This window comes from Mirounga leonina, unplaced genomic scaffold, assembly GCF_011800145.1.
Source record: "Mirounga leonina isolate KUSES-001 unplaced genomic scaffold, KU_Mleo_1.0 Mir_260, whole genome shotgun sequence".
Classification (NCBI taxonomy): Eukaryota; Metazoa; Chordata; class Mammalia; order Carnivora; family Phocidae; genus Mirounga; species Mirounga leonina.
The window spans coordinates 1,459,959-1,478,131 of NW_023270642.1; the positions used below are offsets into that span (position 1 = coordinate 1,459,959).

At 43.1% G+C, this 18,173-nt stretch overlaps 1 protein-coding gene and 1 non-coding gene across 21 annotated transcripts in view; both read right to left on the reverse strand.

Annotated features, from left to right (window-relative positions):
- Positions 1 to 2,083: 2,083 nt before the first annotated feature.
- Positions 2,084 to 18,173, reverse strand: part of PARD3 (par-3 family cell polarity regulator) — a 657,675-nt gene continuing 641,585 nt past the window's right edge. For all 20 annotated transcript variants that reach the window (XM_035029555.1, XM_035029556.1, XM_035029553.1 and 17 more), the window contains 2 exons: positions 9,983 to 10,110; positions 2,084 to 4,239 (listed from right to left, as the gene is read on the reverse strand). In XM_035029555.1, coding sequence (XP_034885446.1) covers positions 3,843 to 4,239; positions 9,983 to 10,110 — 525 coding nt within the window. In that variant the 3' untranslated portion in view covers positions 2,084 to 3,842. The remainder of the gene's footprint in view (positions 4,240 to 9,982; positions 10,111 to 18,173) is intronic.
- LOC118026634 lies at positions 16,132 to 16,235 on the reverse strand. The gene has a single exon (XR_004683635.1). It is a non-coding gene; the product is annotated as a U6 spliceosomal RNA (small nuclear RNA).

The following is an 18,173-nucleotide window of genomic DNA, read 5'->3' on the forward strand; positions in this document are numbered from 1 at the left end:
AGAAGGAGAAGAAGAAAGAAGAAGAGAAGGAGAAGGAGAAGAAGAAAGAACTGAGTTACATAGACATTGAAATTCCTGGCACACTGTGTTACCCAAGGAAGCCCTCCAGGATGGAATATACTCAGAGGTAGTTAGTTGGACCTTACTGCCTTATTCTTCCATGACGAGCAACCAAAACCAGAAACAAAGTACTCTCTGCCTCATCATGGGTTGATTTCAACTAGGGCAAGACCTGTGTGTGTGTCAAGGACTCACGGGATGAAATAAGAAACACATTAAACTAACCAGACTAATAGAGACAAATATAGAATTACATGTGCATTTTGCACATGCTATGTATGCCTGTTCCACGATATACGTGGAAATGTGTACTTTCTGAGAAAAACTATTGGAGAAAGGGGAGCAGTCTGGAAGATGGTGGCCGTACTTGGGCAAATCGCGAGCAATGATGTGGACAGAGGAGCCTGGTCTCTTACCACTGGCCTTGTTTTCAGACTCACGTGGGCACATGATCTCGAAGCTCACTGCTGGCAAAGTGGTCTGTTTGCTTATTTGCTGCCCTTCCTCAACATGGGGTTGCAGTAAATCAATTACCTCCACACAAAGAAACAGAAAATTCATTTGGTTTGTGGTCTCTGATTTGATATATTTGACTTCTTTGGCAGGAGAAGTGAGAAGCCAAGGTCCCACTTTCCTTCCTATCAGGGGGAGAGCCCTGTCAACCATGGGATGCTTTGACATCTGAGCTATCTCTGGTCTAACCAGCCACAGGGAGAAGAGACAGTGGTGGTGTTTAACTTACATACGATACAGATACCTTATATGATATTATTTGATAATTTATATTTGTAGATTTTCTAGAGTCTTAAGGGACCAAGAGTGGTGATAATGTGACTGTGGGACCATCTTTTCTAAGGGACAGCTGACTCACTCCACTTCTATCCTCACCCGAGTGCAGGCCATGGTGGGGTCGCCTGCCCCCTTGCATGGATTGGGACTCCTACCAGAGGGAGCAGAGTCCAGTGCACCTGCTGACCACACCCGGCCTGGCTCTTGCTATGGATACACTTTTCCTGTGATCCCAGAGAGTCCTTGGAAAGTGCTCTGGAGCCAGAGGGTAGTCATGTAGACAAGACTGCTGGTAGGGCATATTCCCACTTCTGTGCTGACTCATTTCGAGTCCTACTTCTCCTATCAGTGTGGCTCAAATTGTCAGTTTTAATCTGCAAATCCCTTTGTGATTTGGGTCCCCACAACATTCAATATTACCTCTCCTGTTCCACCTCTCACTGTCAGTTGAGACAAACAACCTGCGAGTTTTGGCATTTGCAAAGGGCCTCCTGGTCAGTAGGAAAATTAACAAATCTGTCCATCTTCTCTTTGCTACTTTCCCACACCTTGCACGCATATAAGAACCCAAGATGTGTTATTTTCTTGGCTTGCTTTACACCTCTCGTTACTAATCCTGAGGTGACAGAATAGGATTTAGTGACAGGCTGAAGGCTGCTATGACAACCAGCTGATGCAGGCACTCCACACGGAGGGCATTTTCAACAGGTGTGGGCAAAGCTTGCCCTCTGGGTGGGGGCCGCGTGGCTATCTGTGCACGAGATGTACCGAGGGACGTGGTGCCCTCTGTGCCTTCAGAGCCCCCCACACAGGTTAATGAATCCAAAAGAAATAGCAAAGCCTTATTTTATAATTTGGGAAATAAGAACTGGTTGGTTTTGGAAGCAGAAAAGAATCTGGACCTTTCTCTGGGCTCACAGTATGCAAGGCTGGGACTCCCTCAAAACGCTTGGCTTGCTGAAGTGATCCAGAGGGAGCAAAGGACAATAATGGGAATATGATGTGGCTCTCTGTACAATTTTTCTCTTATGTAGCTCTAGAGTATTGGCTCCTTCAATTCTGAACTCCCTGGGCTCCTTTTGGCAGCCTGGGTCTTCCAGTAAACTCATTAAGAAGGTCCCTCTTTCTTTCCTTCCCCATCTCTCCTCAGGTGTTCAAGTAAGCAGTCAATCACCCACCTCCACGTCTGCACACAGACAGATAGAAGGAAACTTTCAACTTTTTCTAAATACGAAAAAAAAATCACATCTGCTAATACACTTTAAAAAACCCACACAAACCACCCAGCAAGGAGTTTCCACAGGAATACTACAGACGCCACAAAGAACAGGAAGAAATATGCCTTTTATTAGAAGTCTCATATGTACAGAGAAAGCTGTTTCTCACAGCTCAGGGAAGGCTGTGAGAAAGAGCCACTGTCATCCAAGGTCACCGTGCTGACATAGGTAACACCGTTGAGTATCGCCACACATTAGGAACACATAGAACCGTTACACAGAAATGCAAAAGAGACAATAGGTACGTGTGGACACTTGACATATTTTCTAAAAACAAGTGGACATAAAAATACAATGTGCCAGAAAAAAAAAATATATATATAGGCATATCAGTACTTGTCTTTTTTGTTTGTTTGTTTTCTTTTCTTTTTTGTTAATACATGGTATGCTGAGCTTTCATCTCAAGCTTTTCTCACATCGGGATGTGCAGGCACTTTAGCAACCCAGCCATGGTTTACACGCAACGTTCAGACCGACCACCGAAAACACGGGAGCATCTGAGGTCCTCGTGACCCACACACACCTTACAGTATTGACACGAGAGCAAGCTTTTGTTACTACTGTCTGGGGACACCAGAATGTTCGCTGTGTGAGAGAAGAGCTTTTCCCTATTTGACTTGTTTGTTTTGGGGCAGAATTACTTCGGAGCACGGATGGCATCACCAGGCAGACATACAGCATGTGGGTGCACTAGACAAAATGTCATTTCCAACTGACTTTAAAAACTGTAGAGAGCAGATGAGTCTTGAGAATCCCAAAACAACTGTCTGATTTATCTTTGTCCCACTCTATGCCCTTCCTGCCAACCTGTCAAACGAAAACTAATTAAAATAATTACTGGGATGTTGTGGGCCAGAAGCTCATCCTGGGAGAATTCTTTTCTTAGCTCCCACCTCCCACATCACGATACACACAGGGCCGGTGGGCAGGCTCCATCGTTCCCTGACCGGGAATCACTCCCTCCCCCACGCTCCCCACACAGCGCTGTGCTGACTCAACACACATGTCAGGAACATGACTGAACAAGTGTATTTATAAACATGGACTAGAATGATCACTTTATTGGTAATGTTGAGTTATAAGGCAGTTGCAAAAGGAACCCCATGATAACCAGACAGCATTGGATATGGCTTAGCTTCTTTCAGGGGATGAAGGAACTTTCCTGTGGTGAGGAGCTGAGAGAGAACAGGGAAAACCATGCTGATTACAAAGTACTATAAATGACTGTGCTGTGAAGTACCATAAGGCCCCAACTTCTGGGGTCTGTCACCCGCTTGGATCCACCAGAGATTGGGACGTCGCCTCACATGAAAGAAAACTGAAAGGGGGAAAAAGAGGGATCAGTATCACCCTCAACTTCAAGGTAATTTGTCACCACAAATTGTCGGGGGCTGTAACACAAAACCACGGACAGCTCACGGTGGGGGGCGGGGGCCCACAGTCCTGGAACTTCAGAGAGATGCAGAGCACATGAATGCCTTGAACAGATGATTGTCGGATGGCGGGAAGTCCTTCCATGAAACAGACACTTGAGACATAGTGGCAAAGACATTAAGGCCTTCCATTTCTTTGCCCATACTGCTTAAAGGCACTGATACCAACAACAGAAATATTATTCCATAGTACCATCGAGGTTTTAAAAAAACTCCCAAAATACAAGTCTTCATAAGAAAATGTCCTTTATTGCATGACATGAAGCCTCCACTCTTCTCCTGCTCAGGAATAGAAGGGTTTCCCTTTCTCAGGAGTCTGGAGTCTGTTCAGCCTGGCGACCTGAGAAGGGGAGGGGGGCACATCCTGCCGGAAGGGCCCCTTGGGCGGGGTGTAACTGGGGTCTTGGACTTTCTTGTATGAGTCATAGTTGTTGAGCCCCTCCGGAGGAGGGGGCTGCTTCTTCATCTGCTGCTCTTTCCTCCTCTGCTCCTGGCGAAGGAGCTCCTGGGTCTCCAGCATCACCCTGGCATTGAAGCCGTGCCCACCCAGGTAGCCGTTCCTGGAGCCTTGGTAGCTGGAGTACCTGGGGTTCTCCTTGGCACTCTGGAAACCTTCCCCAGGGGGGTAGTTCTGCTCCCAGGAATCCTGGGACACAGAGCTGGCGTTTTTCCTGCTTTGCCTAGAAAGCAAATCCCAAAGATTAGTGTATGAGCGTTGGGAGAAGGGGAGAGAGAGACAGGAAGAGGGGAGGGAGAGGGCTGGGGGTGGGGTGGGGGGTGAGAGGCGGGAGAAGTAGAATATGCATTTGAATCTCTCAACCAATGGGGCCATGCTGCAACTGTGCATCAGCCACAGTGATCCGGGGCCCCGGAGGGTTAAAACAGGACTGTCCTCGACAAACAATGGCAAGACGGGAGAGAGAGCTAAGGGATTCGGCGGCATCCAGCGGAAGGGTCCTCCGACTGTGTCTGGGTAGGCACTGCTTGTTCTGCTTAGGGTAACCGTATTGTTCTGCTTAGGGTAACCGTATCTCCTCCCATTTAGACACGTTGGCAAGACGCTGTATGGGAGTATTAGAGATCTGGCAGCTTCTACCCCAGCCATAATTGCTCGTTTTAGAACGTTACAATTCAATCCTAAACAAGCAAAACAAATATTTTACACAGCTGCCTCCATAATGCCCGAGACTCGAGCTAATACGAAGTGACTATAATGGATTACAGTATGGGTTCAGTTATGAAAGATTTAAGTCTAGACGCCCTATATGATTAAACAGGCAACAGGCAGTCCCTTAAAGCCCCAGCTTTCAAGATGTATATGTCAGCAACTGACACTCTTCAGAAAACATGCCCATCACACTGGTAAAACCTGGAAGGCTGGAGAGTAAGCACTATTTTCCTATACACCATACCCTCACCGAAGGCTGGAATCACCTATTTCACTCGCTTTCTGTCACCCCAGGATAGGGAAATAAATCAGAGTCATACAGAAATTTCAAAGTCTTATCACTTCTGCAATAAAGTTGCACATCATTTTCAGGAAACATTATTGTTTTGAAACATCTTTAATTTACTATCAAGTCTCTAGATGCTTTTATGAATTTACAATAAGATTGGCTATGATAAAGTAAGACAATTTTGTGCCACAAAAGAAGACATGTCCTAATTTTTCACCTTAAAAATGGAAGAGAGAATTGGGTAATAAAACAAAATATATTGCTCCATTTATCAATAAGAAAATCATTTGGCGACAGTATGTATTGCTCAGCCTTTCACATCAACACACACGACATGACGGAATGTTCAGGAAGACTCGTGTGAAGGGAAAATAAGGTCTAGGCAGCCATGGGGCTCCCACGGGGATGGAGCAATTTGCATTTTTGAACATTCAGAAGTGCCATCAATATGGTTTGGGATGAAATCTGCCCATTTTCCACATGGCCTAAAATGCAGCTGGGGATATTTTCAATAAGGAGAATGAACTAATGTCCACCATCATCTCTGGATATGACTATGATTAATTGAGCAGTCCTCAGTATCTCTATCTGGCTCTCTTTTAATGGGAATTGGACCATTTGTACCATCAGCCCAGGCAAGAATTCTTAGATTTGATGGAATAGTTTATTTGCCTAAAGCACTGATTATCTTCACTTAAAAAGTCATAAATTAATCTGCCCAGGGACATGAATGATGGGAAGTGCCAGCATGAAACCAGGGATTTGACATTAATCATGAAAGTTTAATTAAAACAACGAACTTGTTACCGATCTTCCAGCAACAAAAGTGGAATTCCTTCATGGGTTAGTTATCAATTTAAAGATAACCAGAAGTAGGCCGCAGAAATGTCACCTCTTTTTCATCCTTAGCCTACTGAGATCCACTAACCCTCTCCATCCCCCCAACCCCCGACTCTATAAAGCCCGAGGCTTCGCTCTATGGCACTCGGGCACCAGAAGTTGAATTCTGAATCATTTCAGGAAGACAGAGTCTTTTATTTAAATACACTGAGAAGTCACTAAAGGTCTGTTAGGGATAGAAATGATGATGATGTGAGAGAAAGAATTTCTTGTAGCTAAAATATTCTTCAAATTAGGCGGGCCAGAAGGAAGAAAGCAGACCTGCCTGAGGTATGAAGTAAGATATGTGGGGAAAATACATATGCACAGGGCGCCTGGATGGCTCAGTTGGTTAAGCGACTGCCTTTGGCTCAGGTCATGATCCTGGAGTCCCGGGATCGAGTCCCGCATCGGGCTCCCTGCTCGGCAAGGAGTCTGCTTCTCCCTCTGACCCCCCTCCCTCTCATGCTCTCTGTCTCAAATAAATAAATAAAATCTTAAAAAAAAAAAAAAAGAAAATACATACGCACAGATACATGCACACGTGCGCGCGCACACGCGCACGCATGCTTCCTTGGTAAGGAAACCAGTGGTATCAATAAGCCCTTGATTAAGGAGAGGACGAGAAATGCGCAGCTTATAGAGAAACTCGAGAAAACAGCAGACAATGAGAGTTTTCTACACTAGGCTCAGGACCAAGTAGACAGATTACAATCACTTTCAATATGGCCTGAAGACCACCATCCTCTAGAGGGCTTACACCAAAGACCCAATGCCTTAGGAAAGCCATTTAGTCACTGAGGTGACACTGCGGTGAGGAGGACATAGAAAGATGAACGGTATAAAGACCAAGGCTGACACGTTGACAAGCAGCTTAGAGACATAATAAATGGGCCTGGTGGGGACACCACGTCTGGGTGTGGAACACAGAAGGGAAGTGAGGTGTGCAGAGCAGGGAAGTCAGCCACCAACAGATGTGAAGCCATGGGAGAAGGAAAGATGAAGAGCAAATGGAGGGACAGCAGGAAAAGAAAAATATATATATTTAATAAAGGAGCTTAAATAAGTCTTCCTATCCATGACTATAACTGAACATACCTCTACTCAGTTTTAGAGTTGCCTTTTGAACACTAAGAAACTAATCTAGAAGTGTCAAAAGGATTAAAAAAAGAAAGCAAAAAAGAAAACAAAAGAACTAATTTAGGAATAAAAAAATTAAAAAAAGAAATTCTCGTCTGATTGAGAATTAAGTGTGTGTGGGTCCACTCAGGTCTTTCCTTCCAAACACGTGTTACTACCTGACTAGTTTCTTACTGACATTTCAAAATGTAACTTGAATTCTGTCTAGAGGTTTGTTATTTACAGTTAGAATTTACAAACCACTCCAGCTTATATACATCCCTCTAATTCAAACCACCTTACCTAGTGCTACTGATAGAAAGAATGACCGTTTTATTTTATGCTCCACTTTGCAAGAGAACTTCTGCTGTGTGTGAAGTCTTTTTGGTATCAAATCCCACACCAACTTGTTTAGATGAAACTCTGCTAATTGTCAACATCCGAAAGGCAGAGGTCAAGTGTCTTTGAGGAATCTCACATGTCAGAAATGTGGGTTTGACTCAAGCCCATGGAGGTTGTTGCAGTCTCCCTCTGAGCTCCTGTTTGGTTTCTTTACCTTCCTCCAGATCTCTGCACACAGCCTTTGTCAAGTGGCACCACCCTCCAGGGATCCAAGCTGGGGGCAAGGTTCTACATTCCTGAATCTTCCTCACAATAGCCACTCCCATTGAGAAACTTCTCTGACAGAGGAGTACAGGCTGTAAGAGGCCTACCAGCCCTCCTGCCTGAAACTGCAACTCGTTCTTTTTGGAATTTCTGCTTTTCTCATACTGACACAGAATACAGTGCCTGGTCATAAGGGGGCTTTGGTGAACACAGAGGGGGTTTTTGTTAACCGCCAGCAGAGGTACCAGCAGCAGCCCTCTTTGTGAATCAGATCCTTCTGCCAGGCGCTTCAGAAGGGAGAGGGACAGCAAGGAAGGCAGCTCAGAGGACCAGGAGGTGGGGAAGAGAGCAGAGGCTCAGTCTGGAGTAGTGGGCTACCTGTGAGCACAACCAGGAGAAAGTCGGAAGAAGCACCCCATCCGTCTTTGTCCTCTTGCCCAGGACAGGGACCCAACGGGCTCTTCTTCCACCGTGTGTCCTTCCAGGCGCTTGGCCACCATCTCTCCCACTTCCTTTCCTCAGCCCCGTGCATTTCCCGGCTCACCCTAGCCCTTACATTACGCTTTCTGATATTTCTCCTTCATCTCCTATACTCTCAAACACAACAAACATTTATGAAGCCAAACCATTTGCCAATAAAATCAGATCGCAGCCCCTGCACAGGCAATGCTGTTCCCATGGACCGCAATGTGCTACTGACCACCAGGCAGGTCAACTGATCCACAGGGTCGCACTCATCTTTCTGATGGAAAGCAAGCCACACAGGTGGGCGGGTAGGGCTTTGACACAGAAGAACCTTTATGTAGAATCCTTGAACTGTTTCACATTTGATGCATTGAGCCGATTCATACAGTGGCCTTCTTCCAAATGCTAAGGGCAGTAGAGCACAGAGAGAACCTTTACACCTACACCCGTTAAAATTCCAGACTTGGAAACCAAAACCTTTGGTAGCAATGAGCCTTATGAAATTAGGATTTAGGACATGGGCAGGTTTGGGTTTGAATGTTGGCAGAATTACGTACTAGCTGTGAGACCTTGGGGCAAGGGACCTAATTTCACTGAGCTGCTCTTGTAGGACAACCTGATTTCCAAGGCCCCGTCCAGACTCAAACTTACCTAGAGTAGGCTAAATAAATATCCTCCCATTTAAAAGAAAAAGCAATTCTCCCATGTAAAAGAAAAAATAATTTAGTTTTCTAAGGAGATACAGCTTTATAGATTAAAAAAGAACAACTGAATGAACAATACTACAATACTAGTAATACTACGATTACAATGACTATAATAACGGTACTCAGCCTGGTACAGATTTTCATTCATATCCTCATTCCCTTGTCTGATCTACAACAATGAAGCCAAGTTCCTCATGGTTATTATAGTGATTATTTAACATTTAAAGGGGACTCATCATTAATAAAAATGAGAAGCAAATCAAGACTACTTTTATGTCGGTCAGTCAAGCTGACAGTGATAAGCACTTGCTACACCCCACACTGCTCTGCTCGCATTCCAAGTGATCCACCTGATACAAACATGGTAAGTGTATTTTCTTTCGCATGCAAAATGTTTTTGTCACCTGGTTTTGAAATAGAACAAATGCCTGTAATAATTGTGATTATAGGAGTGCCTCGTGGGAAGTTTGGGAAGATGAATGTTTTTTAAATACTGTTATTCCTTACTGTGCATGGAGGAAATACTTAGATGGAAAAATGGCTATCATTTCAGTGTATTAGGGCTCAGTCACCTGAGCACTCTCCAGCCTTGGGGCAGAGAATCCACAGGGGGAGCCCAGCTGATAGACCCTTCCGGCTTGTCAGCTAATGAGGTGGGCATCCCTGGGACTCTGAGGACCAGCACCCAGCAAAAGCAAGGATGGCAGGAGAGTAAGAGAGATCCCACCTGAGCCGAAACCATGGGCATGCACCCCCCCCCCTTTCATAGAGCCCTAGATCTACACAGTACCCGACAGGCTACTTAGCCTAGCAGCCAGGCAAAGTAAGAGTGAGCTTTCCATTTTTCAGAGGAAGAAACCATCTGGTCCACGACTCCCCTGGGAAGTAGCAGAACGAATACCGATCCCAGGTGTGACCCCTCAGCCCAGTACTCCTGCATCCGATCATCTTGCTCTCAGCTGGGGAGCTCTGGGGTAAAAGTCCTGGCATCTCCTGCAGCGCCTCCCTTCCCAGTCGTCTTGCCACACGGTAAGAGGGCCACGCGGGCTGAGCAATGCCTCCCCCACCCGGCCGGCGGCGGCTTCCCGAAGGGCTGCCGTGGGTGAGCGGGAGAAGCCGGGGCGGTGTTGCGGGGAGGGGCTTGCCAAAGGAGTGGGAGGCCGCGCTCTCAGCCCGGGCTCCGTCCGTACCGGGGCAGGGAGCTGTACTGGCGCTGCGCCTGCTGGAAACCTTCGCGCTCCTCCTGCCGCTGGCGCTGCATCTGCACCTCCACGGACACCGAGTGCCGGCCGCTCTGCGCCGCCGCTCTGGAGTTTGGCTGAAGGACGGAAATGCGAAACGTTAGCAAGAGAGGAAGCATGGAGAGCGCGTGCCGGGTTGACCCAATTTCCATGCTTAAGGATCGACTCCGAAGCACGTTACAGAGGCTGCGACTTTTCCCAAAAGTCCACTGCCATGTGCTCGAGTGTGAATAAAGAGGTATCACTCCCCTTGCTCTTCTGAGCCCCAAATCCTCAAGCATCTTAAATTTTGATTATGGCTTGAGGACGGTCTGAAATTGAGAGGTCAACTTTTCTCGTCTTCCTAATGAGGTTTGGTAAATACCAGCATTACATACCGCTTTGTATCCCTTGTCTGTCCAGCAAGCATAGGGGAGCGAGGCTGCTCAGCAGACCAGAAGAAGCCAAGGCCAAAAATAAGTCAGTCAATCAAGATTTGCTACAATAATTCACAAAAGTGGGAAAGTCCTTGAAAGTTGGCTGTACTGGTGAATTTTTTTCAGCAGTTACATATTTTAGTCTAGCAATAGACTACCATATAGCTGATTCCCCTTTTATTAAAGGATGACAGTTAAATTTTGAATGGAAATCGGCTGAAACCAGGCACTGCTAGCCACGGACAGGTCTCCTCCAACCCACAGATGGCGGCCACATGGGAACGGAAACGCTCATCAAAAGAACAAACCCAAAAGCTAATAGCTACTTGAATGGGTTATGAGATAATACATGTTGCCTTACTTATTAGGAAATGGCATTTTTTTTTTACCTGGGTTAATTATATTCTATGGAGAAACTTTCACTCCCTCTGGCTAAATACACTGGTCAGCAGGTCATCTGCTGATTGCTGCCTCTCAGCAAAATCAGATATTGGCAGCGTATGGTGTGCTGTGCGGATCAAGCCCCTGTGGATGCTTCAGCTTCTCACTGACAGTTTTTAGCTTACCTTACCTTCTAGATCTGCCCTTTTAAAATGAAGGTAGCTCTGCTCAAAATAGACAACGATGCCTCTAACTTTACAAAACACTCAACAGTGGTTGATCTTAGCATCGGTAGCATTCACTAAGTAATCCATCTTGGCACTGGCAGACCTCTGTTCCCCTCTGTGTTATGCAACATTGTGCAACAGGCATATTCTGCGTGAAGAATGTCTCTTAAAAACAAGCTATCGATTTTCTTTGAGAGTTGAAAACCAATGGCAGACTTTGACTCGATACTAATTTCCTAAAATAACAGAGTCTTCGCATTCGTTCAGAGAGTTGTAAGATAACACGTGGGCTTACTACTTAAGGAGCGGCTCCTGTGGTTGGCTTTTGTGTGAACAGAAAGCAAGCATCGCCTATTGTTCTCTTTCTGCCTGGCCAGCGTTCTTTTATTTGTTGGTAAGCAATAATAAGGCAATATATGGGACAAAAATTTCAAAGCATATGGGCATAGTCAGTGAGCATATTAAAAATATCCCGTTACAAAAATAATATGTGAAGAGATTAGGCTTTACAATACCCCAGTCTCTACTAGTGGATGTTTATAACCACACTCACTGGAACAAATGTGTGTTCTGAGACCCGCTCCACAACACCGTTCAAATAACACATGAGTGGTGCCTTCAGCAAGGAGAACACTTTGCTGAGTGAGTTCTGCTTATGCAAACAAAGCATCAACCAATTGTTCATCTACTCCATTAAAGAAGACAGACATTTTCTTCCATTACACTCGATGAGGCTGGCCAAAATGAGAACTGAGCGGTTCTATTGTTCATGGTGAGGCATGGGAAGCTTGAGAGAAGCCACTGGACAGAGGGAAAGCAAAGCAAGAAAATACTACACAATTGCCTTTACACCCTCAAAAAAGAACCACATTTCCCTTTCCTTTTCACTCAGTATAAGCTATATACATGTGTCAAGCGGTCTTGAAAGATCTGGCATGCTGCAGTAGGATTTAGTAACCAGCTTTTTAAGCTCATGCTGTTCTGTGACACACTGCTTGTGGAGATGTGAAAAGAAAATGCAAGGTCTTGTAGAAATTTCAGGTGTATTTTTAAGTTGTTTCTCCCAGAGGCCTGAAAATCTGATTCTGACAGAAAAAAAAGAAGTTGTTGAAGGGCTTTTGTTTCCTCCAGTGTTTGGTTTCTGACACTGTTCATCTCAAACCTTATCAGTGGCGAGCATCTAGCTCGATCTTGATGAACTCCAATAATAAAATTATCATCACACGGGATCGGAAAATTTAACGTGAGTGAATGAGTTTGGTATCAGCAAACTGATACATGTCATATTAGTCTGCCCACTACGATGAAATATAAACCTTAGCCTTACCATGAATATTTTATTCCATTTCTCTTTTTAAAGCATACAAACGGGTAGGTTCTTAAAAAGAATCACCTTTGTCTTTAAGATGAAACGTTACTGAGCCGCAGATTTCCAGGAAGACTGTATACATGAGCAGCCCAGAGCAAAAACTAGGTAAATTCATCCTGGCAAGTTTCGTACTTGGCCCGAATCAAAAATAACCTAATTCATGATTTCAACGATGATCGCATAAAAATGTAAATTCAGGAACAGTATTATCATGGACAATCCTGACTTTTAAATTCTGTGGTTTCCATCTCTCTGGCAGATATAGAATAATTTTTCTGGAGTCCAAAATCACAAAAATAAGGAAATGAAGAAAGGTTACAAATTATGTAACCCCAGAGAGAAGGCAGGTTTTCAAATAAAACAGTATCAACAACCACAACAACAAAGTAACATGTATACAGGGAAACACACGGGTAAATTATAGTTGTAATAATTCTGGAGATTTGCCAGACAATAAGGCAATAGCTCTGTTTTTAAGAGTGCAAATTACAAATAACCTGGCCTTGTTTGTGAGGAAATTTGTGACAAGCAGTGACCTTTCAAGTAAAAAAATAGCCAAGGTTGCCAAGGCCATAATAATGTAGAGATTGTAAACAGAAATGAACACATGGTTATCTATTGCACAGTACACTGGAGGGCCACGATAGGTGAATCTCTTCATGGCTCATGTTTGAAACCACAGTGAAAACTATGTTACTTTCGGAAGTGAGTTGCAAAGTGCTGGTCTTTATCGTGATTATAGAGAGATACTATTTATACCATACCAACAACCATATAAAGTTTGGAAAAGCTACACAATTTGGCTATCATTTACTAGTGTAAAACAAAATATCAAAAATACCTTCTACACAGAGTTTTTATTACATTAAGTCATTAACTAAGCATTTTTCTCAGTTAAACAAAATCATTCTTCTTCTTCCAAAGTAAAACTAAACAATACAAAAAATAAAAACACAAAACCAAAACTGTTAACAGTTCATAGACTAAAGAAAGAACAAAAATAAATACACACCATACAATGTTTCAGTGCCAATTAGAACTAGGCAATATTGTAAGACTTTTAGAGCTTAATATACGAGTGCATGTGGCAACTGCTAATCTTGGTAATTATTTTCTGTAGCAGACTCATTGGAAACTTTTAATCAAGACAAAGTTAACTTTTGTCTATCGATCCTGCCTTCACAGCCCTGCCCCTCTACCCCATCACCCAAGATACTTTCACAACTATCGATCGAACTCTTGCGGGTTCTGAATGTTGAAAAGCTTAATTGCTACTGATGATGTGAGTAATGCTTGAAAAATCTGCAGAGGATACCAGTTTCCCTCATAAAGTTTTTATAAATACATGTTTGATTTTTACACACTGTTTGTCTCTATCTCCTCTTTCCCAACCAGTGTCTGGATCTATTTCCCCCCCCCTCCTTAAACAGCAGGTAGGTTGAAAATAGAGGCTGGCTCTACAAAAGAAGCCAGCTCTCTACTGTCAGGTGCTGATGATGATCCAAAGCAGCTTCACTCATTTCTACTACCTGACACCTCTGTGGGTGGCATGGCCCACCGGTCATGGATCCCTTGGCTGGGGGGACGGGTCCTGGGGCTACAAGAAAGGGGTCTACTTTGCAGCAGCACGGAGGCTTTGGCCATGAGTAAAGGGCCCCCCTTTGCTGCAGGAATGGCTTTCTCCAGGTCAACTTCCAAGGGAGGTGTTTTCCACCCAATGTGAACTGCAAGGCTATCAACCAAGAAGGCATTTGTCGAGTCAAGGCATGGGGCCCCATTATAAGGAAATCACAGCAGATACCCTTGAAGTCTTAAGAAAGATGAAAATAAAAAAAAAAACAAAAGCATAATTTGCTCAAATTCCCCAGGTACAGGGAAGGCATTCTTGGGGTACGGGGTGGCTGTGTACTGCAGACTGGCTTGCTAATTAAAAAGGGAAGAGGAGCCATTAAAAGTCCAAGACAGAAAAATGGAGAAAAGGACAGATTTTGTTGTTGTTGTTGTTTAAAGACAGCTAGGAAGAAAGCTTGGGGGAGAAGAGGGTATTCACATCGCAGAGGATCAATTTTCCATCTGAAGGACTAACCTACTTTCAGTCACTACCAACCCAGGATGGAAAGGATTTAGCAATATAGCTATTAAAGGTTCCATTATCCCATCTATCAACCGCCTCAGCCAGCAAGTCTCCTTGTGGGCAACATTCAGGTATCTGCAAAGTTTTAACAGCATACTGTACTTATGTCTGCAGCCTGCAATTTAATTCTTTTAAAAGCAACACTAAGTCCTGTCCATATCTGAGCCCTGTGATAATAACCCTAACCTCAGCTATTTTTCCATTATCTTAAGAAAGATTTAAAACAACTTGCTGCTTTATTTATGTTGCACCTGGCACGACACGGGGGAAGAAGTTGCTTTTTCTCCTTCTTCTTCTTCTTCTTCTCTTACCAAACTGGGGAGAGAATTCACTTTAATTATGGAGCTAAGGAAATTTTCTGGGCCTCTGCTCATCTAAAGACCTTTTGTGCCACAAATCAGCTCCCTCAGGCCTAAACATTATTTTGAACAAAAGCCCAGGAACAGGTGCATTCCACACTACTAGAGTTTAGGGAGAACATTTTGAAAATGGATGAATTGAAAAGGGCTACTTGGATGAATTTTCTGCAGCATCGCTCTCTGTATGTAAAGTAATTGGCTTGGATCTTTTTCTATATGATACATCTGGTTGCACTTTGTGTGTGGCATTTCCAACAAGCATGGCAATTTCAACTACTATGGACTAAGATGGACACACAGTTTGAAGATGAGTTTGTGGTTCCTTAAAACCAAAATGATTACAAACTGTTCCAATGGGTGAGATCACATTCTCATCCTTTCCAAACACAGTGACCTTTCGAGGTCAGAGTACATACAGGAAAAGAAAAAAAAAAAAGACTCTAAGACACTCAAAGCTCATTTTGTAAAACACATAATAAAAACAATAGACCCAGCTACATTTTGAACAACTGAGCAGCTCTTATTAAGGCAACAATGAGAATTGGTATGAAAATTAATACACTAAGGAGAATTACAGTCACTTTAAGCTCATTTATATGATCAGTAGAAAGGAGAGTACACAGCAAGATCCCAATTGTTTGAAAATTAAAAAGAAAAAGAAAAAGAAAAAGGTCTGACTTCTGACCCACAATTTAGGAAATTATTCCATTCCTACAGTAATCAGCTTGTCATCCAAATAATTCCCCACTCACTCATTACAGGAAATGATAATACAAGCCAAGTGGTCAGTCTAAAGTTGCTACAGCATTTTGATATACAATAATTTGGCCTATGACCTTCAGTAGGTGAATTTCTGGATGTGTAAGATTTTTTCAAACATTTTTCCTAACATGACTGTATCAAGTAGATAAATAGAAATGAATGCCAACATATTCCCCACCTCCATTAAGAAAAAAATCCTTATAAAGGAACCAAAATGGGTATCAAATCATCTCCACATCTCCCAGTGAAAAACATCCACAGCTATGATGTAGGAAATGCTCAGTTAGCCTCAAACAAACTTGGACATTCTGCATGTGGGTACAACGTCACCAGCCAGAAAAAGTCCAATCAATCTCAGTTCCCAAATACATGTTTTTCTCTTTCTCAAAGTTATGTATTTAAAATATATTTTAACTTCAATGAGGTGTTCTTTCTTTTCTTTCTCTTTTTTTCAATGTGGAACACTTCCTGCATTTGCATGTCATCCATGTGCAGGGGCTGTACTAATCTCTGTATCGTTCCAATTTCGGCACACGTGCTTCCAAGGCGAACACTGAGGTCTTCTTTCAAGCCTTTCCTAACCACCCACACTGATTTGGCCATGGTTCCTCTGTGCATAATACTCCATGCACACCTGTATCATAAACTGTACAAAATATTCTTTTCCTTTGGATCGGCTCGACTGTAGAGTTCTAAGGGTAGTCTTTCCTTCCCGTCTTTGTCCTCCAGCACCAAACACACTGACTGGAACATAGTAATAAGCACTCAATACATTTGATCAATTAAATAATTAATTAAACAGTAATGTTGCAAGTATGCTGGTTTGTGGTTTGAAATCCACATTCCCAAGAAAAGTAAGTCGGCATTCCGCTGCTCCTCACAGTGTGGTATGGGGACTGAGAAACCCATGCAGGCTCTTGCAAGGTTAGAACTCTGTGTTTGAGAACCATTTTCATATAGGGTTGGTTTTTTCCTTTAGGTGGCCACTGTATTCTTTCCTTTTTTCAGCCTTTCTGTGAAATATACATAGCTAAGGTTTACCACACCTTAAAAAAGAATCCTGCTTCAAATCAATTGACATGATACATCACATCAATAAAAGAAAGGGTAAAAACCATATGATCATTTCGATAGATGCAGAAAAAAAGCATCTGACAAAGTACAACATCCATTCACGATAAAAACCCTCAACAAAGTAGGCCTAGAGGGAACATACCTCAACATAATAAATGCCATCTATGAAAAACCCACAGAGAACATCATCCTCAATGGTGAAAAACTGAGAGCTTTTCCCCTAAGGTCAGGAACAAGACAGGGATGTCCACTCTCACCACTTTTATTCAGCATAGTGCTGGAAGTCCTAGCCACCGCAATCAGACAACAAAAAGAAATAAAAGGCATCCCAGGTTGGTAAGGAAGAAGTAAAACTTCCACTATTTCCAGGTGACATGACACTATATATATAGAAAACCCAAAAGACTCCACCAAAAAACCATGAGAACTGATAAATGAATTCAGTAAAAGTCACAGGATACAAAATCAATGTACAGAAATCTGTTGCACTTCTATACACTAATAAAAAAGCAGCAGAAAGAGAAAATAAGAGAACAATCCCATTTACAATTGCACCAAAAACAATGAAATATTCAGGAATAAGCTTAATTAACCAAAGAGGTGAAAGATCTGTATTCCAAAACTATAAATTGTTGATGAAAGAAATTAAAGAAGACACAAAGAAATGTAATGACATTCCATGCTCATGGATTGGAAGAACAAATATTGTTAAAATGTCCATACTACCCAAAGCAATCTACACATTTAGTGCAATCCCTACCAAAATACCAACAGCATTTTTTTCACAGAACTAGAACAAACAATCCTAAAATTTGTATGGAACCACAAAAGAGCCCAAATAGAGACAGCAACCCTAAAAAGCAAAAGTAAAACTGAAGGTATCAAAATTGCAGACATCAACTTATATTACAAAGCTGTCATCATCAAGACAGTCTGTTACTGGCACAAACACAGACACACAGATAACAGAACAGAATGGAAAACCCAGAAATGAATTCACTGTTATGTGGTAGTTAATCTTCATTGAAGCAGGAAAGAGTACCTAGTGGTGAAAAAGACTGTCTCTTCAACAAATGGTGTTGGCTAAACCGGACAGCCACATGCAAAAGAATGAAACTGGAGGGATGCCTGGGTGGCTCAGTCAGTTAAGCGTCTGCCTTCACCTCAGGTCCTGATCTCAGGCCCTGCTCAGCGGGGAGTCTGCTTCTCCCTGTCCCTCTGCCCCTCCCCCTGCTCATGCTCACTCTCTCGGTCTCTCAAATAAATAAATAAAATCTTAAAAAAAAAAAAAAAGAATGAAACTGGACCACTTTCTTTCACCATACACAAAAATAAACTCAAAATGGATTAAAGACCGAAATGTGAGACCTGAAACCATAAAAATCCTAAAAGAGAGCACAGGCAGTAATTTCTCTGAC